General features: G+C 42.1%; 1 protein-coding gene across 2 annotated transcripts; it reads left to right on the top strand.

Annotated features, from left to right (window-relative positions):
* Nucleotides 1–6,987: 6,987 nt before the first annotated feature.
* Nucleotides 6,988–23,266, top strand: MBIP (MAP3K12 binding inhibitory protein 1). Of its 2 annotated transcripts, none has more exons than XM_068160388.1 (9): nucleotides 6,988–7,162; nucleotides 11,288–11,407; nucleotides 13,115–13,336; nucleotides 13,443–13,539; nucleotides 15,022–15,087; nucleotides 17,266–17,418; nucleotides 19,741–19,838; nucleotides 21,121–21,159; nucleotides 22,294–23,266. In XM_068160388.1, exons 1-9 carry the CDS (start codon nucleotides 7,040–7,042, stop codon nucleotides 22,399–22,401), a joined length of 1,026 nt encoding a protein of 341 aa, XP_068016489.1. In that variant the 5' UTR covers nucleotides 6,988–7,039; the 3' UTR covers nucleotides 22,402–23,266. The 2 variants fall into 2 exon arrangements, with proteins under 2 accessions (XP_068016489.1, XP_068016488.1); XM_068160387.1 differs by having other exon boundaries at nucleotides 6,989–7,162; nucleotides 22,291–23,266.
* The last annotated feature ends 863 nt before the right edge of the window (nucleotides 23,267–24,129 follow it).

The raw sequence follows: 24,129 nt of genomic DNA, 5'->3' as shown, positions 1-24,129 counted from the left end.
CACAGAAAATATAGACCAAAACAAGGTGAAGTATAGAGCAACCTTAGAAAAATCTGAAGGGAAAAAAACATTTGGAAAGGAAGGGCCACAGGTCAGTGTGCATGTCAGGATGAGGACACTAAACAGAAAGTGGGCAACAGCCTCATGAAGATTTGCATTTTGTTACTAACAATGAAGTTACTGTAAGTAATAAATATTGTTTGAATACTATTTGTTGTTTGTTGGGTTTTTTTTTTCCCTTTCTTTTAAATGCAAATACATCTCAGCTGTATTTCCCACAGGGCATTTCATACAGCTCCCATTCCAATCCTGTCTGAACAGGGCTTTCTCAATTTTAATAGAGTGAGAGAAACACCAAAAAGGTCAGCAAAGACATGTGCTTTGCAGGAATGCAGCTCTTATTGAAGAATTAGATTTGCAATTCAGAGCTTTTATTTGATGAAGTTAATAAGCTATATTTACATGGCTATATTTTAGGGAAGTGGGCTGAGTTTTTCAGATGAGGTATTGCTTAAAATTGGACACCAGCTAAAGTATCTTGGACTGGGATCAATAACCTTCGTTGGAGTGATGCCTTTTCCTGGGTAGCAACGGGAGTGATGTGCTCTTCTGAACCTAATGCTTGGAAAAAGAAAGAAAAACTTTTATTCTGCAGTAGGATTTGTTATGTCCTATTCTATTTTAATCCAATGGGTAGTATACTATCAATTTTCTACTTAGAAAAGGAAAACTACATTTACAGCAGTCATCACCAAACTGCACCACTTGCCCAGGGCTCTGGGCAGAATTCATAGAATCATAGGATCATAGAATGGTCCAGGCTGGAAGGGACCTCCAAAGGTCATCCAGTCCCACATCCCCACAGTCATCATGGACATCCCCAACTAGATCAGGTTGCCCAGGGCCACATCGAGCCTCACGTTGAATATCTGCAGGGAAGAAACCTCAAGCACCTCCCTGGTCAACCTGTTCCTGTGTTCCACTACCCTCATAGTGAAGAACTTCTTCCTGATATCCAGTATAAACCTGCTCTTCTTTACTTTGAAGCCATTGCCACTTGTCCTGTCACCACAGGCCCTTGCAAACAGTCCCCATCCTTCCTGTAGGCCCCCTTCAGATACTGGAAGGCTGCTATTAGGTCTCTCCGGAGCCTCCTCTTCTCCATGCTGAACAACCCCAGCTCCCTCCGCCTGTCCTTGTAGCAGAGGTGCTCCAACCCTCTGATCACTTTTTTGGCCCTCCTCTGGACCCTCTCCATCAGATCCATGTCCTTCCTGTGTTGAGGGCTCCAGACCTGCATGCAGTAATCCAGGTGAGGTCTCCCCAGAGCAAAGTGGTAGAATCAGAGTGTTGTTTTTATCTTTGAAGCTCCAAACTATTTCAGGTTGGGCTTTTTTCCCCACCCCTTAACTGTTGTCTCTTTTGCTTTTCTATGTGCTATTGCTGACATAAGCAGAAGTACACAGTGTGAGCTTTTCAATTCAGGAGAAAAATCTGCTTGTATGTTACTCAGGCTTCTTAGCTCAGCACTTCACTCTTCAGCACAACAAACCTCAACCACGGGTACATTCTGCAAAGCACCCATCTTTCTTTGGCTGTTAGTTAGGAACAAAATTAAAACATCACTTCAGAAACCAAATCATAGAGTCATAGAATGGCTTGGGTTGGAAGGGGCCTCCAAAGGTCATCTAGTCCAACCCCCCCTCCAATGAGCAGGGACATCCTCCATTAGGTCAGGTTGCCCAGAGACCTTTTGAGCCTGACCTTGAATATCTTCAAGGATGGAGATCCAACTATGTCCCTGGGAAACCTGCTCCAGTGTAATGCTACCCTCATGGTAAAGAACTTCCTCCCAATGACCACCGTAAATCTCCTCTTCTCTAATTTCAAACCATTGCCTCTCATCCTATCACTATGGGCCTTTGTAAACAGTCCCTTTCCAGCCTTCTTGTAGATCTGTGAAAAAATGTAAAGGCATAGCCTAAAACTACAACAAAGATTTAACATTACAATGATAACTCTGTCCTTGAATGTTGAAAGTAATTCCAGATGCTTAAGCAAACTGGAATCCAACAGGCTCTGGCAGGGTGAGCCCTTGATTGCTGAGAAAGCTGGCAGATTTAATTGCAAGCCAACTTTAAGAGGCAATGGGCACAAACTGAAGAACCATAAAGTTTCATCTAAACATCAGGATGCTCTTTCTTACTGTGAGGGTGACAGAGCACTGACCCATCTTGCCTAGAGAATTGTGGAGTCTCCTCTCCTATTTGGAGGTATTAAAAACCTGTCTGGACTTGGCCCTGGGCAGGTGGCTGTAAGTGTCCCTGTCAGAGCAGGGAAGGGTTGGACAATATGACGTCCTGAGGTCCCTTCCAACATCAGCCATTCTATGACTCTATGATTATTCCCTCCCTTGGCAGTCACATTATTAAAACATCTGAAAATGGACATGACTGCCAAGTTACACATATTTAAATCTTCTCTCTTTCTAAAAGTAGTATCTTTACAGCAACCCACTTCTTGCCAGTTCTCTACAAATTCCCTCTAAACTACCAGCGCCTTTCCAGCAACGAGAGCTTCCAATATTTTATTGTTTCACCAGCTTTAGTAAGCATGCCATGTAATTTTCTCTGTCTTTATGGGAAGCCTGGATTTACTGTGGCCAGCTTTGTTGCCAGAGGTGATTGCAAGTGTATTCATTTTCACTGCACAATACATGCAGTGAACATATAATCATATTTTGGAAGCATTCTGCTCTGGTCTGACTCTTCCACTAGATATGAATATTAAACATACTTTGCCTGAGATGTATTTGCACATTTTTTCCCTATTCTCATTTTCTTACATGCTCTCATTTTTCTAATCCCTGAAATCACTTTGCATTCTTTCCGTTCTATTCATGTTTGCACAATGCATTACATAATTTAATCTATGAAATCTCAGATTATAACAAAATTTGTTCAGATAGCAGCTGCAACATGGATCAAAGCTTCCTGAGATAGTGCAAGTGGGAAGAAAATCTGTGCCCACAGGAACATCCCATAGGACATCGAGACACTTGAACGTGTCCAGAGAAGGGCAACAAGGCTGGGGAGAGGCCTTGAGCACAAGCCCCATGAGGAGAGGCTGAGGGAGCTGGGGTTGTTTAGCCTGGAGAAGAGGAGGCTCAGGGCTGACCTCATTGCTCTCTACAACTACCTGAAAGGTGGTTGTAGCCAGGAAGGGGTTGGTCTCTTCTCCCAGGCAACCAGCACCAGAACAAGAGGACACAGTCTCAAGCTGTGCCAGGGGAAGTTTAGGCTCGAGGTGAGGAGAAAGTTCTTCACCGAGAGTCATTAGTCATTGGAATGGGCTGCCCAGGGAGGTGGTGGAGTCACCATCCCTGGAGGTGTTCAAGAGGAGATTGGATGTGGCACTTGGTGCCATGGTCTAGTCATGAGGTCTGTGGTGACAGGTTGGACTCGACGATCCTCGAGGTCTCTTCCAACCTTTGTGATACTGTGTGATTACTGCTTCTCTAACAAAATATTTGCCACCAGCAGGAAGAAGGCCAAGATCCAGTTTCTGCTTTGTAGATAATAGTTGGACACCAACAACTCTGCAGACTACTTTATGGTCTTTTGCCTACTTGTAATGATCACTGAATTAAAAGGAGCACATCACCTTCACTGCCTCTTGATATCCTCCACTTTCATTCATTCTCCATTATATTTCCATGTGTGACCTCCAAGTGTAACCTCCAGTACCTTTCTCATATTTATGTGCTTATGTCTTTATTTTTCAGTTGAAATGCTGTGTACTCCAAAAGAACCACTTGGCAGAGATAAAGATAACATGCTCAAAAGCAAAGATCTCAGGTCTCTAAATAATAAACCTATATCTAGCTACTGCTAAAGAAGGCATACGCTTGTGTTATTCAGAAGTGGAATTTTTCAGATAGCTGAGCACTCATCAGCTGAAATTAAAACTTGGTTCAAATGTCTGGACTTGATCTACATTTGCAGGTCATTAGAGATTCAGCCAGAGCAAATTGCCTCCAATGACACTGAGAAGCAATGGTCAATGACACAGTGTTATATCTATGCTGGCCAGAAAATTTCTTGCCTGTTTATTCAGTGTTATAGAGCTAGTGGGAGCAGGGGAAAGCAGACTGTGTTTTTCTTTATTCTTGAAAGCTTCGTGGTTTGATCCAAATGAGATCATTTTGTTTTGCAGAGTTGCTTCAGCTGCCTGTCCAGAGAGAATACTGCAAGAGGAAGGGCAAGCTGAAGGAGCCAGTCCTTGACCATGAGTTGGAGTTAGTATTGTTGGACAGAACTGTGAAATAAAATTCCACAAGCTGTCTTAACTGACTACTGTGTTCTGTGTATCTGTTCCAGACATCATTTTTCTTTGACAAGAAGGGTATGTTTGCAGGAATTAAGTAAATTTCCTTACATTTCAGAGCTTTGAAATCAAGCTCAACATGAGCTCTCAGTGTGCACTTGCAGCCTGCAAAGCCAGTCAGATCCTGGGCTGCATCAGGAGAAGTGTGGCCAGCAGGTCAAGGGAGGTGATTCTCCCCCTCTACTCAGCTCTGGTGAGACCCCACCTGGAGTATGGAGTCCAGTTCTGGAGCCCCTATTACAAGAGGGATATGGAGGTGCTGGAACGTATCCAGAGAAGGGCCATGAGGATGGTCAGAGGGCTGGAGCACCTCTCCTATGAGGACAGACTGAAGGACTTGGGGCGGTTCAGTCTGCAGAAGAGAAGGCTCTGAGGTGACCTAATTGTGGCCTTCCAGTATCTGAAGGGGGCCTACAGGAAGGCTGGGGAGGGACTGCTCAGGATCTCAGGTAGTGATAGGACTAGGGGGAATGGAATGAAGCTGGAGGTGGGGAGATTCAGGCTGGATGTGAGGAGGAGGTTCTTCACCATGAGAGTGGTGAAGCCCTGGAATGGGTTGTCCAGGGAGGTGGTTGAGGCCCCATCCCTGAAGGTGTTTAAGAGCAGGCTGGATGAGGCTCTGTCCAGCCTGATCTAGTGTGGGGTGTCCCTGCCCATGGCAGGGGGCTTGGAACTAGATGATCCTTGTGGTCCCTTCCAACCCTGACTGATACTATGATACTATGATACTATGATCAGGAAAACATTCTGCAGTAAGCATTTCTGAATCCAAAGAGCCGTTCTCACCATCTGAATCAAGCCAAACACCATCTAGCTTACTGTAGATAAGATATTCTTGCAAAACACTGCTGTCTCTGACATACCTTTGTAACCATTATCAAGTTATGAAGTTCTCTTTGGAACTAATTTTTCTCTGGAACTGAGCAGGACTTTCTCTGCTTGAGTCTTCTCAAATATTAAAGTTGGTTACTGATTGGAGACACAAAATACTGTGCCTTCAGTTTAATGGGCTTTATTTTCACTGAACTATGGTTAAGTTTCATTTTAATGGAGAGGAATGCCTTTTAAATGCTCCCTAAAATATAAGCCAAATAAATTAATCTGCCTTTCTGACATTTTTATTTAACAATGCTTTAGTATTTGGATATACAATACCACTCATCATTTCCTGATGGAATTAAAGATACTGGGGGTGGGGGGATAGAGAAACATATGAAGGTTAAAGGATCAAAATTAGGGTATCAAAGAAAACATTAGGTAGGGAATCGTTGTCAAGTTTCATATTATCCTAGGAAAGAAATCAAGTAGACTATTCTAGAGGAAATACAATCTTGCAAGATATGTAGTGAGAGTACTCTGACAAACCTGCTCTTTTGTGACCTGATGAAAAACCAGCCTTGCTGTAACCAGAAGAGCCAAGAAGAGCACATACGAATGTAAAAAAACCAGTGAAGGTGTCACTAGAAAAGCACAGCTGAAGGGTGGTTGTAGCCTGGAGGGGGTTGGTCTCTTCTCCCAGGCAACCAGCACCAGAACAAGGGGACACAGTCTCAAGCTGCGCCACGGGAAGTTTAGGCTCAAGGTGAGGAGAAAGTTCTTCACGGAGAGAGTTGTTAGCCATTGGAATGGGCTGTCCAGGATGGTGGTGGAGTCACCATCCCTGGAGGTGCTCAAGAGGGGATTGGATGTGGCACTTGGTGCCATGGTTTAGTCATGAGGTCTGTGGTGACAGGTTGGACTTGGTGATCTTTGAAGTCTCTTCCAACCTTGGTGATTCTGTGATTCTGTGAAACAAGCACTGTCTCCCTCTATGACCTCAGCGGAGGCACTCCTCTAAGCGTGCCTGCCATGTGCCCATGCTGACTGCTCTGGGTGGCCTGCTGGCAGATGGGATAGGGCAAAGAGGCAATGAAAAGGGTGATGGAGCAAGGTGACCTTGCAGGGAGAGGGGGTCCCCCAAGAGGTGCTGCAATCTAGGGTTCAAAGCCTGGTGGTACCAGAGCTGCCAAAGCAGCACACAGAGGTGAGCCTGCACCCATGGACCAACAACATATTGTGACTCTGTGACAACCAAGGTGATCTTTTACATGACGGCTGCAATGGACCCGAGCTGGGAAGAGTTTCGAGGTCTCAGAGAGGTCTGAGGAAAAGAGCAAAACTAAGATGCTTCTCAGACTTGGGAAACGAGGCTTCTTGCCACGTTGGATAGGTACTGGAAGGGAGGGTCCTCCACACACCACAGCATGGAAAACCTGGGAGCCAGGGGACAGCAGGCATGAGGCTGATGGCAGGCATGAGGCTGATACCAGCCCGGGCCCTGCTGCCACAGCCGCTCCCAGACGCAGGAGCAGAGCTGTCCCTAGTCGAGCAGGCAGCCAAACAGAGCAGGCCAGCCAGGCTCAGTCGCCTGTGATGAAGCCCCTGCTCCCCACCTCTGCCGGGAGCGGGGACCCCCCGCCGGCAATACCGGCCGGCACCGCACGGCGAACAGCTCCCCGCGTTCAGACACAGCCTCCAGAGCGCAGTCGGCGATTGGCTGCCGTTCCTGTCCATCAGTTCACAGGGGCGGGGACAGCGGTACGGCCACCAGAGGGGTTCGTCATCGGGGAGCGACGCCGGGGACGTTGCTGTGGCCGCGGCCCGGCCCGGTGTCATGGCGGCGGCGCCGCCGAGCCCGCTCCAGCCCGGCGCCCACGCTCCGGTGATCGGCGCCAACCCCGCGGCCTCGGAGGTGGCAAGCAGCGCCCTGCGCTGCCTAGCTGGGCTGGCGGGGCAGGTGAGTAGGGGGCGGGCGGAGAAGAAAGCCTGGGGCAGGGCTGGCCCGGGCGCCGTGGGCCGCACACCGCACTGGGCTCGCTCCGCTTTGGGGGTTCCGAGCGGGGCGTGCTCCTGTTTCTCCCTGGCCGGCGGGGCCCTTCTAGGCGACAGGGCGCCCGAGAGAAAAGAAGCTTGCCACAAAGAAGGGAGCGGCCCTCTTCTGGAGGTTGTTCATGCCCGCCTGCGGGAGAGGTGAAACTCCTGTCGGGGCTGCGGGATGACGGTGCCGGCTGCAGCCCTCCTGGCGGTGGCAGCCCCAGGGTGCGTGGCTGCCGCCGCACCTCGCAGTCGTGGCCGGGCCTTTGCCTCTTAGTGACAGGACGTCGCATCCCACTTTGTAGTTTAATGGATGATCTCTCCCGTGGGAAACTGCAATCTGCCTAATTGCTGTATCTTAACAATTAATGATTCTGATTTGAAAAGCTACTAAAAGCTCACTGTGCATTAAATCAAAATAAATGATCGGGAGCTTGAAGTTGGCCTTGGCTCGGTAATAACATCCTTTGAAACACCAGTGTCTCTCAGTGGGTCAGGATTTTTAAAGCAGCTTTACTCGGTGGTACTTAAGTTGAAACATCTACTTTAGGTTTAGGAATGGCAATGAATTATTTAACAGATGTTATGGTAGTGGTGGGAGGCTCTTACCAAGGAGAAGGTTTTAGTAACAACTTAATTATTACCATAAATAGTTTACAGATAATTCCTTTTCCACTGTGGAAGCATATATGTGGTTCTAGGCAGTAGAAGCTTCTTGCTTCCGAAATTAGTTGGAAGGTTGGAGGCCAGATGATGTACATATACAATGTATACATATACATACAAACTTTCTTTGTTGCAAAAATACTTAGAAATGGACTTAGGTGCCAGCTGATCTGAACTTATTTGTAGAGCATTTCACCTCTCATCTAAACAATTGTATATTGTATCTGCTTCTCACCTCAAAGTCTGCAGGTAATTGCCTCCATTTTCAAACAAAAGCCACCAAAACTAAGGCCTGAAAATTAACCAACTGACTAGTAAGAGTCTCAGCTTTCTGTCACCTAGCTGTTGAGCAGTGCTAAACAACTTGATGATCACACACTGCTGGTTCATAGAATTGCTGAGATAGGAAAACTGTGTATGAATCGAGGACAAAATAACCCATAATTGTTGTGGTGAAAATTCTAAATGTAATCAATTAATAACTAGTGGCTGTCAGTTTATTTGGATGCAGTACCGTTGTTCATACTGATGTTCCTACACTGTTAACAAGTGAAAACTTGAACTCTTTGTTTATATGAAAAACACAAGGAAGAATGAAAAATTTCCTAAGCTAGCACAATCATCACAGGCTTGAATATTAATTCTTTTCAAAACTACATTAAACACTGGTTTCCCTCTCTTCTTCAGCAGCTTATTTGTTCTCCAACATTTTAAGCTCTCCAGTGAAATGCTAGACATAGGGAAGTGATTCTAACAGTATTTGAGTGTGCAGAGTGCAGTTGCAAGAGTCTAGTTCAGAGTTGCTACATCCCTCCAGTAGAGTTACAGTGGTTATGGCTCAGTAAAGTTGTCTCCTTTGGTGTTTGGTGTGTATTCTTTCTGTGACAGCAAAAGCATTTTATTGTGTGCTGCGCAGACAGTTGCTCCATCTTAGTGGAGAATGCCCTTTTAATTGCTCAGTCATGATTGCTTCCAGTTGTTGAGCTACACTCTTGTCTGCCAGCACTTGAGTTCTGGTAGATGTAACTGTGATGTTTTACCAGCCTACTGACTTGAGCAATCCATCTTGCATTTTTGAGTGAGACTACTGATTACCCATTTCCCTTTTACATAGATGAGTGAACATGTGCTGGGTCATTAGTTGTCCCAGTCTGTGATCTGTCATAGTAGTTTAAGTTGGATTTATGCTAGCAGGTTGGACCTTAAACAGGAATATTTCTGGCACAGGAATATTTTTACTAGAGCAATCACTTGCAGCACAACGACTGGAAGGACATCTGGGGCTCGCAGCTCTTAAATCCAACGTGGCTGATGGTGAAAAGTTCTTTTAATCCCCAAGTGAGAGTCTTTCATAAAACAATTTCAAAGGGCTGTAGTGACTTAGGATCCTGTAAAATGCTACAGAGCAGGTAGAAAGATGTGAAACACTGAGAACATTAATTCTCTTTTACTAGAAATATGTTTGGGTGCAGGAGGGGTTTATTCTTTACTTAAATTCTAAAAACAGTGTCTATGAGTTTAAAATAGCACTGGCCTCTTGAATCATTCTAAATCAGAAGCTTCACTGGTTTTGTACATTCACCCACCTGGACCCACAAGCTATGATACAAGGCACACACCAGCTGATTCTTTTTGAGAGAGGAAACTTATTGGGAAGTTGCAGTAGGACTCATATGTTGTTTCAGTAAGATGACTTGCATCTACACCTTTTTTACCCATGAGTGGTCTGTGATGTACCATATCGCAAATGTCACACTAGAAGCTTTGGGAAGAGGTAGATGCTTCAGATGATCCCATACACACGGTGGCTGAATTTGTGAAGTTTTATTCTTGGTGGATTTTATAAACATTTCCTAAAACATTACATCCTGTGCACTTTGTGTACTAAACAGGAACAACCATTTGTGTACAGTCTAAAATACATCATGTATCTTGTCAGACTGTCTCCTTTGCTGTGTAGTTTGGAATCCAGTGCTGGATTTAACAAGGCAGTTCTTTGACTAAAGAAGGAAGGCTCAGGCTTATAGTTCTTTGCATACAAAATTATATATGCAAAGCATTTAAAGCTAACTTGGAACAACTTAATAGCCATTGCTCTGCCTTCAGAGTGATGGAGGCAGTGTTGTGTTCAGCTCTCATTGTTTCTCCATACACTGTGTGGTGGATTCAGGAAACAAATGCATACGCGTTCTGTGTTCTTGTCCATAACATTTGGTGCCATTAGATATCTTTAGACCATATGTTAAAGGTTACTTTTGTCATCTCCCTAAGGTCTCTTTTCCTTTTTGATTAAATAAATAATGAATGGAGTGAGATGTAGAAGTACAGGTGTGCACATGACTTAGGAATTTTTTGTCTCTTACAAAGTATTTGTAGGTCCTGTTGATTGTAAATGAGAGTTTTATCTGTATTTGGAATTTGGGGGATCGCTTAAAGCTTGTTTGGCTGGAGAACAGCCTACTTGGCTTTAGGAAATTAAAGTGCTTATTACTTCCAGATCTTGAGAGGAGCTTTAGTGTATCAAAAATGGCAAAGCTGGATATGAAAAGTGTGCAGCTCATTAGTGATTTATAACAGTGGCCTTTGTAATAGGAAATGGAAGTTTGTTTTTAGCTTATAGAGGATACCTAGTTCCTTTCAATAAACCAAGATTTGCTTTGTGTATTTTTCTTTATTGCTTTGGAAGTTAAATACTGCAATTCCTTGGCAAAGAGAACAGGCTATGGCAGTTGTTACTTTGATCTGAATGCATACAAAGGGAAATAGTGTGATTTGGGAACGGGTTTGATAGTGGTGCTGTGTAGTCTAGAGTTTGTTTAGCCTCAAGAGTTTTTGAAGAAGTCCTTTTTTTTTTCCCCCCTTCCCCAAACACTTCATTTTAATACAAAGCTTCCTTTGGATTAGCAGTGAGCAAAAAAAATGTCAAGAATGTGACATGGTGTGATATCAAGACCTTGGTCATGTAGGCAGAGATAGCTTTGCAGATCCTAGAATAAAATGCATGAACTTGTAGGAGACTGCCATCCCGGGTGGGTGTTTCTTCCTAGTGGTGGTTCTGTCAGCTGCTGAAAGAAAAGATTTGGGTGATTAACATGAGCAGTGTGTTTTCATACAATGGTTAATTGAATTCAGAATTGACTGAACGTTAAAGACCAAATTAATGCAGTAGAAGTGAGATTTTTGATTTTGAATATCCAAATGCTGGCTTGCTTTGGGAAATTGACAGCTGCTGGAATTACAATAATGTCAAACCTCCTCATACAAAAGTAGGTTCTGTATGACATTGAGCGTAATCGTTGTCCTGTAGAAGTCTTGTATGCTTTTGTGATGTTGATGCAACATAAAAACATAATTTTGTTGTGTTTGTTTTGCCCTCTTGAAGCTTAACCTTGGAGGTGATATCGTGAAAGTTGTAATTGATTGGAGCAAGCTTCAAAGCACATCAGCCCTTCAGCCAACATTGCTCTTTAGTGCACTTCAGCAGCATATTTTATGTTTGCAGGTAAATACATCCTTGGACATACTCAACTTGACAAAAGTGATCAACAACTGCATGCAGTTACCTTACCTGAGCTGTAACATTTCAGTAGTTTTGCTCTTACATTGCTGTGTCCAACTAAAAAGAATGCAAAATTCTTACACACTTGGGATTCCACTGTGCTTCATGGGTACTCTAGCTTATGGATAGTTCAGGTTACTGGTGGGAATAGCCTCTGTAGGTGAGCAGGCTGAATAAATGCAGCCTCATTGATTTCTAGGCTTGCATTGTAAATGCAATACATCTCCATCTATGGTGGGTTGTAATTAAGCAATAAGACACGGCAGGTGTGTGTCATGCTATGATAATGATTCCATGCGTTGGGTGAGTTTTGAGGCTCATGGAGTGCTTTCAGTGGTTCAAGAAGTGGCATTATCCCAGCATGACACATCCTGGAGTGTCTTACTGCAATTAAATATATTTTCAGCGTAGGTGTGTTGTGGGTTTTTTTTTTCCCCCTTTATTTTTTTTTAAGAGTAATTTCTTTGACATTAATGTCTTATCTTGCCAAGTAGCCAGTCACCCTTACTGACACTTCTTTTAACTATTTGCAACTTTCCCATCCTTGCAAAAGTAGGTGTGGTTTAGTTGCTTGGCAGGGGGGGTGAGCAGTTTGTCATCTGCTAAGTGAAAAGTTTTTTTTTGACCTTGATAGTTCATCTGTAAAAAGTGGAGATTTGAATACCAGGTTTTTGCTTCAAGTGCTTAGTCCTGAGAGGGCGAAAAAGGAAGTTCCTGTATTTGCTTGCTCTTTACGGTTTCCAGACATCCACCAGATCTTTGGTGTGATAAACAAAAAAGAGAAAACATGCAAGATAAAAGCAAGTAAAAATTGCATTCAACTGTAAGAACACTGCAGAGTAGGAACTTTGATTCTGTTTCAGGAAACACGACTGGTAAAAATCTTGTTGCCTTTAAAAGAATCAGCAAGCAGTGAAGTTTGGACTAGATGAAAGTGGTAAAAAATGAAAAAAGGGGGTGTGACATGTATCCATGTAGTGAGGGTTTGTTATTCCATCTTGTGCCAGAGTTATTGCAGTAGAATAAGCGTTTATTTTTTGCTGCTACCCATGTGAGTGCCTTCTCTCATTTAATTTCATGACCTGAGTAGATAATCAACCGTGTCAAGAAAAGCATGTGTTCAGGTTAATGCCTATGTATTTCATGTCTGTTTTCTCTCATTCACTTGGGCAACTGCAGTTTCAAGTGGAGAATGTAGTGCTGTGGTGATAAAGTAAAGGCTTTACAGTGGGAAAGCATTGGCTTTCATGTTAAGGAGGAAAAATACTAAGCCTTACTGTTCTGAGTAGGCATTTGAATGACATGTTAATTAAGTGGCATTGGTGCCAGCGGTTGAAGCTTTGATTTAGCTAGTGGCAGGCAGATTTTTTACAGAAATTTGGGAGTTTTCCTAGCCAAACTGTAAAAGGCACAGGTCAATAAGGCTGGGATCATGATGTACACAGAATTGGGAACTACAGCTTTTTTGCTTTTGCAAAAAAAATTTATCCCTGTGCTCCATCAGAGGCAGATGTAGTAATTCCTGAAATTATTTGTGTCTTACAGAAAATTTAACAGCGCTTGGCTTTTTTGCTTTTTATTCTGGGCATTTTTTTTTTAACCATTTTGCTATGGTTTGTTTTACTCTAACATAATGTTTTCTTTGTTCAGCCTCTTCTAGAAAAACTCCAGTCATTGATGAAAGAGGAAAACGTAGGCCATGTGGAACCTGCAGGTAAAACAGAGAGCCAGACTTGTGAAACAAGTTTAGATGTTTACGATGGCAAATGTCAGACTGAAGAAAAGTATGCGGCTTATGACCTGGGAGATACAAAGGATGCTTATATTCATTTTGATCCAGAAGTGGTCCAGATAAAAGCTGGGAAAGCAGAAGTAAGTGATTTGAATCTAAATTTGAAAATAATAATGATAATACTTTTACTAAGTTTTAAATGTTAAGACTAAAAGAGATACATGCCATCGTGTTTATTACCTGCAGATTGACAGGCGGATATCAGCCTTCATCGAGAGGAAACAAGCAGAGATCAATGAAAACAACGTCAGGGAATTTTGCAATGTTATTGATTGTAATCAAGGTAACTGGCTGGCCAGACTTTAATCTTCCTAGCAATATAAAGTGTTGGGTTTTATTTGGGCTTTATTTTGGTTTGGGGTTGTTTTATTCATTTCTTATTTTGTTTTTCTATTCCATATTTAAAGCAGAACTTTATATTAAGAGTGACTTGGTTTTGAAGTTGCATGTGCACTGCAGATGTTGTCAGATGGACAGAAAGAGAAGGAAAGTAGTCACTGGAAGACAAAGTTTATTACATCCCATACAGGAAGATTTTAGCTAGCACTGTGTTCATTCTGAGAAGTGTGATCTTAAATCAGATGATTTTGTAGCTGTTGTCCCCAATGTTTTTGCTAGATACCAGCATTTCTGAATTGTCTTGTGAATTTGCCTGAATGTCTTGTGACTTGCATGTTTAAATTGAAGTTAAATTAAGGCTAGCTAAATGACAAAGAAGTAATTTTTGCAATAATTTTTAATTACTGGCTACTTAGCAAATCTTTTTCCTTTCAACATTACTTATGCTTTTGGTGTTCTTAATGCACCAGCTGGCACAACTGGCTGTATCTATAACTAAACTACCTTAAATCCATCTGTAAGGCTGGATTCCATTAACATGATCAGTAGCTCTGTAACCAAATGCTTCTTGAAAGTGAAGACACTTTTATGTACATAAGTAGTACAGAGACATTTTCTAAGTACCCATGAACCCAGATGTGCCTTGTCTCTGTGATGTACTTACACTTTCAGAGATCAAAGCTTACTGTTCCCTAAGCTTTACAGGAAGAGAGTTTAACTCCTTGAATATTAGTTGAAATGAAAATGACATCTGAAATCTAGTATGCTAGATAGCAAAACAGTGATTTCTAACATTGCTAATGAAATACAGAACAAATGCTGACAAGACCTTCCTCTGTATGTTCAGGCATAATAAAATATGTGTAAAGATTTGGTGTCTATGAACAGAGATTAAAATAGAAGCATTTGGATAAACTAAGATGGCCTGTACTGTAGGTTTTTGTGGTTAAACAAATTAAAGAAGTGACAGACATCAGAATAAATGCAGGAAGATGAGAAAAGAATGCAGACAAGTAAACTAGACCAGTCTAAAAGTAGAACATTTTTGGAAAGGGAGGAAAAAACCCCAGAGTAACAGTGGTAAGCAGGGAAAAGACTGCTGTAGAGGAAAAAAGAAATAGGTTACAGACAAACACAGTGAAAAGTGAGAACCAAATAAAATATAGATTGGAAGGAATTTGGTCCTGATCCAAGAAGCTTTTATACAGAGTGTGCATGCCTTTACATAAGTGACTTACCCAATTAAAACCAGTAGGTCCATGCAAGTGTGTGAAACTGTGAATAAGCAAATGTTTATGGAATGAATGAAGTTATTGGCATGATCTATTTCTTAAAAGCCACAAAGCTGATATTAGTAAGAATACTTTAAATTATAAAGACATAAAAGGACCTCACTTTTAAAATGTTATTATCATTCTTTGTTTAGAAAATAGCTGTGCCAGAACAGATGCCATTTTCACACCCTATCCTGGATTTAAAAGCCACATAAAGGGTAAGAAAACTATTTTAATACCCATTTGTTAAGAGTGTCCAGGTAGAACAGCACTGAAGAATTTTTACTTTAAAACTTGTTGCAAAATGTTCAAAAACTACAAACTTAACATACTGAGTTTTGACTCTAGCGAGTACTTCTACATCTTTGCTTACTTCTCCAAAGTTTCCCGTCTCATAACTGCTGCACTAAGCTGATGGTTGTACACGAAGGACCGAAACGAGGGATCCTGTTTTCACTGTCTGAAAGGAAAGATGCAAATGATAAAGTCAGACAGAGAAGCCAAACAGTTCTTAGCATTTCTTCCAGGGTGAAGCCAGCAGTCCAGTGAAAGAACTGAATCACAGAATCAGAATAGATTGAGTATAATTATCTTCTACTTTTTATTAGTCAGCGTTAAGTGTGCCATGGTCTGGTTGATTAGTTAGGGCTGGGTGACTGGTTGGACTTCGTGATCTTGGAGGTCTCTTCCAACCTGGTTGATTCTGTGATTCTGTACTGAACTAGAAAATGGTTTTGGGACACAGTGGAAGTTCTGAGACGCAGATTTATGCGAAGTGATAAGCAGGGGAACAAGCTCACCACTGTAGCACTACCCTTTGGAGAGGAGTAAGTAGTGTAGAAACGATTGTTCTCCAGAAGTTAGGGATAAAAGATGCTTGTCCATCTGTTGCTGTTGAGGTGTACACAAGTTACTCTGTGTTTAAAACCAACCAACCAAAAATCTCCAAAGAAAGAATGAAAAAATGCCTCTCTTCCATTTTGGGGAGTGGTAGTGTTCAGTTATCCACTCAATATCTTGGCTCGAGAAACCAGTTCATTATTCTGAATTCTAGATTATGGTAAGGTGATCTTAGAATTGTTTCAGTTGGAAAAGGTAAGTGTAAGCATTAAAAGGTCTTGTGAGCTATGAGGGAGGTGGGGAAGTGAATTTGCATTTTGGCTCTGATTAAGACTCACTTTTTTCAACTGGCTGCTGGTTTGTAACTTGGATGGTAGTGTACTACAGGAAAGAAGTTTGCACTTCAATTAACTGAAATCCAAACAGTTCATAACTGGGAATTGGAAGTAAAACCAGCACAAGCTGAAGCAACACTGTAACAGGTAGCCTTTATGAAGTACTGAGTAAGAAGATGTGTGCTTCAGTGTCTGGAGTTACCAACATAGTCTTCAGGTCTGCAGTACACACCAGTAGTCCTATCAGGAAGGACCTGAGAACTGACCATGTCTGATGAAGACACGGTTCAGCAGGGGAAAAAGATAGACCCAGGAGCAGTTGAAGAGTCTTGAAAGCTGTTAACCCAAATAACAAAACTTAGAGGAGATTCATAGGGGTTCTTCTAATTCTATACCTCCCCTCATCTTAACGCATTTATCTGGCCTTTTCTTAGCATTCACAACAGCTCACAAGTGCAACTGCTGTCAGATTGCAGATTTTCTGCTATTTACAGTATCACAGTATCACTAAGGTTGGAAGAGACCTCGAGGATCATTGAGTCCAACCTATCAACACAGACCCCATGACTAGACCATGGCACCAAGTGCCATGTCCAATCTCCTCTTGAACACCTCCAGGGATGGTGACTCCACCACCTCCCTGGGCAGCCCATTCCAATGACTAATGACTCTCTCAGTGAAGAACTTTCTCCTACCTCGAGTCTAAACCTCCCCTGGTGCAGCTTGAGACTGTGTCCCCTTGTTCTGGTGCTGGTTGCCTGGGAGAAGAGACTAACGCCTTCCTGGCTACAACCACCTTTCAGGTAGTTGTAGAGGGCAACGTGGTCACCCCTGAGCCTCCTCTTCTCCAGGCTAAACAATCCCAGCTCCCTCAGCCTCTCCTCACAGGGCTGTGCTCAAGGCCTCTCCCCAGCCTTGTTGCCCTTCTCTGGACATGTTCAAGTGTTTCGATGTCCTTCATTTACCAGCAGTTGATGACAAATTCTTAATGCTGCCTTTGAACACGAGTGTATGAGTGATTCTTGTACATTACATATGTAAAGCTTAGTTACTTGTGCAAAAATAGGAAAGCACATAGTTGTTCTTAATGTATGTGGGACACTTCGCAGGAGAGAATGGTGTGAAATTGATTTAATACAGGTTTTCATATTTCACTGTTTTGATTGTTTTAGTTGTGTGTACTTTGTGTTTCATGTGTATGTGTTTGTGTTCTCTGCCTAGTGTCAAGGGTGGTAAATACATATGGGCCTCAGACGAGAGCTGAAGGAGCACATGGGTCCAATCACAAAGCAAATGTGCCCATTCATGACTGTGGAAACCAGGCTGTTGAGGAGAGGTTGCAAAACATTGAAGCACACTTGCGGTTACAGAAAGGTTTGTATCGTGTTTTAATTTCGACATCGGTGTGCCAGTTCGTACTGCAGTTACCATTACTGGGGCAAAACTGGGCAAGTCTGTAAAGACAGTGACTGTAAATCAGTGGAGAGATCCATAACGCTGTTAGTACTCTAATGTTTAGATTCTTAACACTCAAAAGGAGAACCCAGATTTATGCTCAATTTAGGATGCTGAGTTAGTAGATCTACGCTTGCTGGCAAATGAGACAGCGGCATTGCAGACTGAGATTTAAAACAATATGGAATGTTTGGAGGTCAGGAATCTCCATAGCCAGTGGAATCCTTCTGCCTTGACCACTAAACATGAGGTTAGGACTCGGTCTTGCTTCATGGACATTGTGTGGGCTTGGGTTAGGATGAACCCAAAAGACAACCTGAAACTGTTTTCTAAACCTGGATGATTCTTGAAATAGAGGAGGATGAGAAGGTTGTTTCTCAGTATGGGGAAGGCAATACTTCCCTTCAGCCATGCAAACAGAAGCCCACACCTTTCACTAGGAAAAAAAAAAAGCCATAGCCACTGGGCTGCTGACTTCTTAAACAGTAGTTGCATTCCCCACCCCAGCCTGTTCTCTAGAATGTGAGACAATTATGAAGGAGGAATCAATATTTTTCCTGAAAAAAATGTTTTCAAAACAGGTGCCCAGACCTAATAAAATGAATGTTCCACACATCACACTGCAGGCATACACTGACTTTGTCAGCTGTACAGCTGTCTCAAAAATAAGGTGGGTTTTGTGTATGGAAACAGAATTTGCATGTGGCTGGACAGCCTAAGGTTACGACATGTAATAGCTATGGAGTTTATGCATGTCAGGGACAATGGCTGAGGGAGGCTTTCAAGAATCCCTTGCTTCCACATTGAGCCTGTGTTTGAGGGAACATGTCAGCTAAACTGCAGTATAGGGAAAGAGGATGAAAATGTGCAATTCTAGCTCAACTCCTGGCCAAACCAGCATTCTTAAGGAAGGTTTCAAGATGGTTTATTTACCTCAGCATCTGTGCAGAAATCTCACTCAGCTACCTGCTTTTCCAGTTTTTGTTTCTGATGACTGAAAGAGTTGTTCTTACCTGCTGTTTTTCAGAGCAATTTCTGCTAGTGCTAGCACTGCTCCTTTCCCTTTACAGTAAGAGGTGGCAATATTAAGAAGAGTGAGAGGCTAGCTGATTTAATTAGTAGCTGCTGAGTGATGAGTAGAGAGCAGAACCGAAGGAGGGAAGGTAACTGCGAAACTGTCCACCTGTAATGAGAAAAGAGTTGAATGGCACAAAAGACATTAGTGCTTAGCTCAGTAGTTTGTGGAACAGAATTTTCTTACCTAACCAGTGTAGAAATAAATGGAAACAGGTGGGAGGAGAAGTAAAAGCTTGCTAAGGCTTCGGATGTCACTGCTGTCAGAACCAACTATCATTTTCATTGGGGTAGCCTGTAGTTAGTTGTGATAAACAGCAATTTAAGTTTATAAAATACTGTGTGGCATAACTAAGATGCTTTCTAAGGCTGATCTCTTGATCAGTTCATGCACGGGTAAACAAATGGAAGCTGCTGCAGTATAGCTGCAGACAGTAAATGAGTTGAAGTGGTGTTTTTGGTTGCTATTGTTATGATGTTTGGGTTGTTTTTTCTTGGTTTGGATTTTTGGGCTTTTTGTTTAGTTCATTTTTCCCCCCCAAGGCTCTGTTACTCCATGGCACGCACACATTCCCCACCTCTGCTTCTCTCATCTGTGGCCAGGTGAAGTCTGTTCTTTGTCAAGTGCAACGCATACCTGTTCTCTAACATCTGATGCTCAGTGGAGATAGGTTTCCTTCAGAACAATCCTAGATCATGGAATCACAGAATATGTCTAGCTGGAAGAGACTTCAAAGATGACCCAATCCAACCTTTGACCCAGCACTGAAGGGTCAATGCTAAGTCCATGTCCCTGGATATCAGTGCTGTATTCATATGTGGTCTGCCATCCCATCTGCTCTGTCCTAATGTGGCTGTCTGTTTTGAAGTGTACTGTTTGGTGTATGACCCATGTGTGCTAAGAGTTATCATTAGTCGTTCCAGGGACCTTGTCAGACATACTTCATCACCTGCATAAAGTTGTCTGTTGCCTTCACTGATTGCACTGGCTTATCAATCAGTTCTTACCTTGAATGCTATTAATTACCCTTTGTTTTTATTACTCTGCCCACTCATTTCAGCTACTGGTTGATAGCTGGACTCGAAGAGTTCATTGGTAAAACCTCAGTTTTAAAGGCCATCCAAGCACTTTTCCTAATTTCTTTGTGTTTGTACTGGTATATTTAGGTGGTCCTGTACCAAGAGACATTTATCAGAGAATTAAGAAGCTTGAAGATAAAATCCTTGAGCTGGAAGGACTGTCTCCGGAATACTTTCAATCCGTAGTAAGAAATTCTCTCAACTTCTTTTAGCATACCCAAATGCATCTGGGACCTCTGTGCTTAATTCTGTGATAGACAAACACCTAAGGAGTCAGAGGGCACGGACTTCTGATAGATAACTCTGGCTCGGTGTAATGGTTATATTTTAATTTGTCAGTTCCTGTATTTCTACCTCATTTTTTACTTGAAATTAAATAGTATCTGTTTGGCGTTAAAGCCACTTGAACTTAACTCATTTGTAAGAAAATGTATTCTAGATGTTGGGTTTCTCCCCTCCTGCCTTAAAATCTGAAGTGTTTCTTATGACAAGAAAATTGACTAAAGTTTTCATCTCGATACAAATCATTAATGGCTTAAATCAGTTGAAATCCTCTGGGCCTCTGTACATGATCTGATTAGTAAAGATCAGCTATGTGAAATAACTTCCAATCAGATGAGGGAGTAAATCCTTTAAAAACTGTGTTGTGTGTGGCTCTGTGAGTTTGTTTTCTTTGTTGCTAGTCTTCAGGAAGAGTTCTGTCTTTCTGAATAGTAAACCTTCAGTCACCAAAGGAAATGAGAACAAAGAGAACTTCAGTTGTTACTGCATCAGGCTGTGCTTGGTTGTCAGAATTCCTTTTCTTTCCCCACGTAACAGTAAAATTGTCCTTTTACTGCTGATCATATTTGAATTTGTATCTTTTTCCCTTGAGACCAGACAAGAGCCATCTATTAAAAATCAGTAGCAATGTTATACATTCTTGTTAAATTTATTGTTTGTATTTGGCACCACTAAAATCTTTTGTTTGTGAGGCTATTCCTTCAAGTTGTTAGAAAGCAGAAGTCAAAACATGTGCTTCCATAAGCTGAAATTCCCACAGAAAGTGCTTTAGGGTCTTCTCTAGAATGGGGATCTGGGAAAACTCTGTGATGATGGCAAGAGTAGTGCTGTGCAGTAATGAGGTTTTTATTGTTCTTTCATATTGGTGTGGATACAGCAAAATTTTATGGGGAAAAAAAATTACCAACAGTTTCAAAAGTTGGATATTGATGTTGGTTTTGTCTGCAGGAATTTTCAGCTAAGTTCATAGTTGTTTTCTTCCAAGCATGGAGAAGCTTCATCAGCTTTTGACTGCTCTCTCGTAGTATTCTTGTGATCCAAAGTATTTATTAAAAAGGTTTCTGTTTCCATGGATTGGCAATCAGTGTCCTTTCTGTACTTTTAAAGGCTTTGGCCAATGTTGTTACAGAATTACTTGTGGTCCTCTTCAGTGCAACATTAAATCTGATTATATCTTTTCTTTAGAGCTGTTCTGGCAAGAGGAGAAAGGTTCAACCTCCCCACGTAAGTGCTGTTAAGTTTTTACCTTAAGTTTACGATGTTCTTAGTGAAAAGTGATCAGAAATTCTGCCTAGTAAATAGCTGACTTCTCAGAAATAGCTGCAGCAGTATTGGATAGCTTGCTGGCCAAGAAAGAGAGGGAATGAAACAGAAAATTAATGGGTGTCACGATGAAATGAATCTTCTAAGAGTCTCTAGTAGGGTAGGTGCTTTCATTGATCTGTAATGGTGTTAATCAAGCTGGGGGTAATGAGCCATTTGTGAATTCTGATCAGCCTGCTAGCAGACCTTCTGGTTGGGCCTTGTTTTGTGAATAGGTTTGTTTGCTTTAAGAATTATTTTATGTTTTTTAGTTATCCACTTTTACTGTTTCTTCATGAAGTAGAAATAGCCAACTTTGGCAACAGCGTTACAGAAAGACCTGACCTTATAGCAGATACTAACCTAGGTCAGTACTGCTTGCCATTTCCACTACTCTGTCAAATAAGGCAATGCAGTTACCATGTACATAGGCCAAAAGAGAGTATTTCTCCTGAGTGCAAGTGAGATGATAGCTGCAACACTGTCTGCTACTAGCCTTCACACTGGAGACCAGCGGGGCTGGGAGAATGCTTAGGATGGCATGTGGGCCATCTGAGACCGGAGGGTGTAGGCTTATTCCTCTGTCCTCTATCAGGTGAAATATTCTTACTAAAAGGGTGATGACCAGTTCTTTGTGTTAGATTAAAAGAAATAATTAAGAAAAGAAAAAAAAATCAGGTTCAGTGGGCACAGAAGAGATTGATTTTGGGGCAAGACCCTTCTGTGGTAAAGCCAGGTTCTGTAAGAGCTAGATAGTTTCATCCAGTGTTTTAATATGAAAAGAATCTTTTGTAAGTTTTATGAGCAGGTTTAAACAAGCATCTAATGGAAATTGCATGGATATATTAATCCATGATTAGGACTGTCAGTTTTCTCCAAGTTTACATTCCTTTTATTTCAAGTTTAAATAGCCATAGCCCTGATTCAGACAATGGTGCAGAAGTATTTCTGTCATTTAGCGTGATCTGCAGTGACCTCAAGTATCAAGTGCTAGGCCACTTATCTAGCAATTACAAGATGTAAATGATTGTGGGTTTTATTTTGTTCTTTTAGCAGAACTATTCATTGGCTGAACTTGATGAAAAGATCAATGCTATAAAACAGGCATTGCTGAGGAAAACAAAAGAAAGCAAGTCCAAGGAGGCTGAGCGGCTTCTTCGATAATACAAAACCCCTCTTTTCAGAATCTTCACCATGCTTTACCCACACCCACACCATAGACCTGAGTAATGTTCATTGGGGATGACTTTCACAGCGAAGCAAAGCCTGCATGTAAGCTCCTTTTGGATGAGCTTGAAAGCTTCCTTTCAGAAGAACTCATTTAAGAACAGTCTTACTAATGAAATAGTTGAAAATGAAGAATGTTTTAGGAATAGCATTCTAATAATCCATTCCCTTCTGTTATAAAGGAGGATCGCAGCATTGTTCATATGTGTCTTAGCCCACATACAAAAGCTATGTTTCACATTTAATTTGGTGGCTGAGTGTTCAGAAGGGCTATCTTTGGAATATTTCTCATGTAAGTAGTTTGCATAGACGTGTGAAATCAAATGAAATACTTACTTGTAAGTAAACTGTCTTAGGAATAAAACCAAACACAAAACCCCCTCTGCAGTGTGCATGTTTAACCTGCCTGTTTTCTTTTTAACCTCTGTATTTGCTACTGTTTTCACAGCTGTTAGAAATGATGTGAATTGCATTTTATGTTGGAAAGATGGTAACCTGTATGTGTCACCTGTGCTTCACTTCCTCAGTGTCCTGTAGGAATTCAAACTTCACACCATGCTAATAAAATTAATGTATTCTAAAGACCACTTCAGGGGAGGTTTTGACAGGCATTAGCTCTTCTCATCCTTGTACATGCATGCTTACATGACTTCTGAAGCACAAATTGTGGGTATGTAGTTAAAATTAAAGTCAGACCTTTTGCCACCCAGTTCAGTGTGATTTTGGGTTTGATGTGGTTTTGGTTCTTGTTTGTTTTAGTGCTTGTTTGTTTCCTTTTTAAATAAACCATTTTCTATTTATACCAGTTCTGTGGTTTATTTGTTGTAGCTGGCTTTTTCTGTAATGAATAGCTTGCTACTTGGAAGATCTCCTGCCAGAGGATTCTCATTCTCTTTCTGAAGATGGCAGCAAGATAGCTGTTAAGGCTTGAAAACATAATGACAAATGGTGTCCCTCAGTGGTCTGTACTGGGACCTGTGCTGTTTAATATTTTTATCAATGACATAGTGGTGAGATTGAATGCACCATCAGTAAGTATGCAGGTGACACCAGGGAGACCTGGACAGGCTGGAGAAGTGGCCCTGGGTGAACCTCATGAAGTTCAACAAGAACAAGTGCAAGATTCTGCACCTGGGCCAGAACAGTCCTCTCTATCAATAGAGACTGAGGGATGAGGCGATAGAAAGCAGCCATGAGGAAAAGGACTTGGGGGTGCTGATGGATGAGAAGCTGGATGTGAGCAGGCAGTGTGTATTTGCAACCCAGAAGGCCAATCACATCCTGGGCTGCACTAAAAGATGCGTTGCCAGCAGATCCATATTTTCCCTGGTGAGACCTCACCTGGAGTACTGTGTCCAGGTCTGGAACCCTCAAAACAGAAAGGACATGGACCTGATGGAGAGGGTCCAGAGCAGGGCCACAAAAATGATCCGGGTGTTGGAGCACCTCTGCTACGAGGCTAGGCTGAGGGAACTGGGGTTGTTCAGCCTAGAGAAGAGGAGGCTCTGGAGAGACCTAATAGCAGCCTTCCAGTATCTGAAGGGGGCCTACAGGAAGGATGGGGAGAGACTGTTTACAAAGGCCTGCGGTGACATGACAAGGGGCAATGGCTTCAAACTAGAGAAGAGCAGATTGGATATCAGCAAGAAGCTCTTTACTATGAGG

Source organism: Melanerpes formicivorus, unplaced genomic scaffold, assembly GCF_026170545.1.
Source record: "Melanerpes formicivorus ecotype bairdi unplaced genomic scaffold, bMelFor1.0.p_v2 SCAF_49, whole genome shotgun sequence".
Classification (NCBI taxonomy): Eukaryota; Metazoa; Chordata; class Aves; order Piciformes; family Picidae; genus Melanerpes; species Melanerpes formicivorus.
Note: the sequence above shows the minus strand (reverse complement) of the source record. Positions and strands in the feature narration are given on the sequence as shown.

What these genes read in the sequence shown, in the direction of transcription:
- MBIP (XM_068160387.1), top strand. Translation starts at nt 7,040, where the DNA reads ATGGCGGCGGCGCCGCCGAGCCCGCTCCAGCCCGGCGCCCACGCTCCG. An exon ending in AGCATATTTTATGTTTGCAG is followed by an intron (nt 11,408 to 13,114) that starts GTAAATACATCC and finishes TTCTTTGTTCAG; the next exon opens with CCTCTTCTAGAAAAACTCCA. An exon ending in CGGAATACTTTCAATCCGTA is followed by an intron (nt 19,839 to 21,120) that starts GTAAGAAATTCT and finishes TCTTTTCTTTAG; the next exon opens with AGCTGTTCTGGCAAGAGGAG.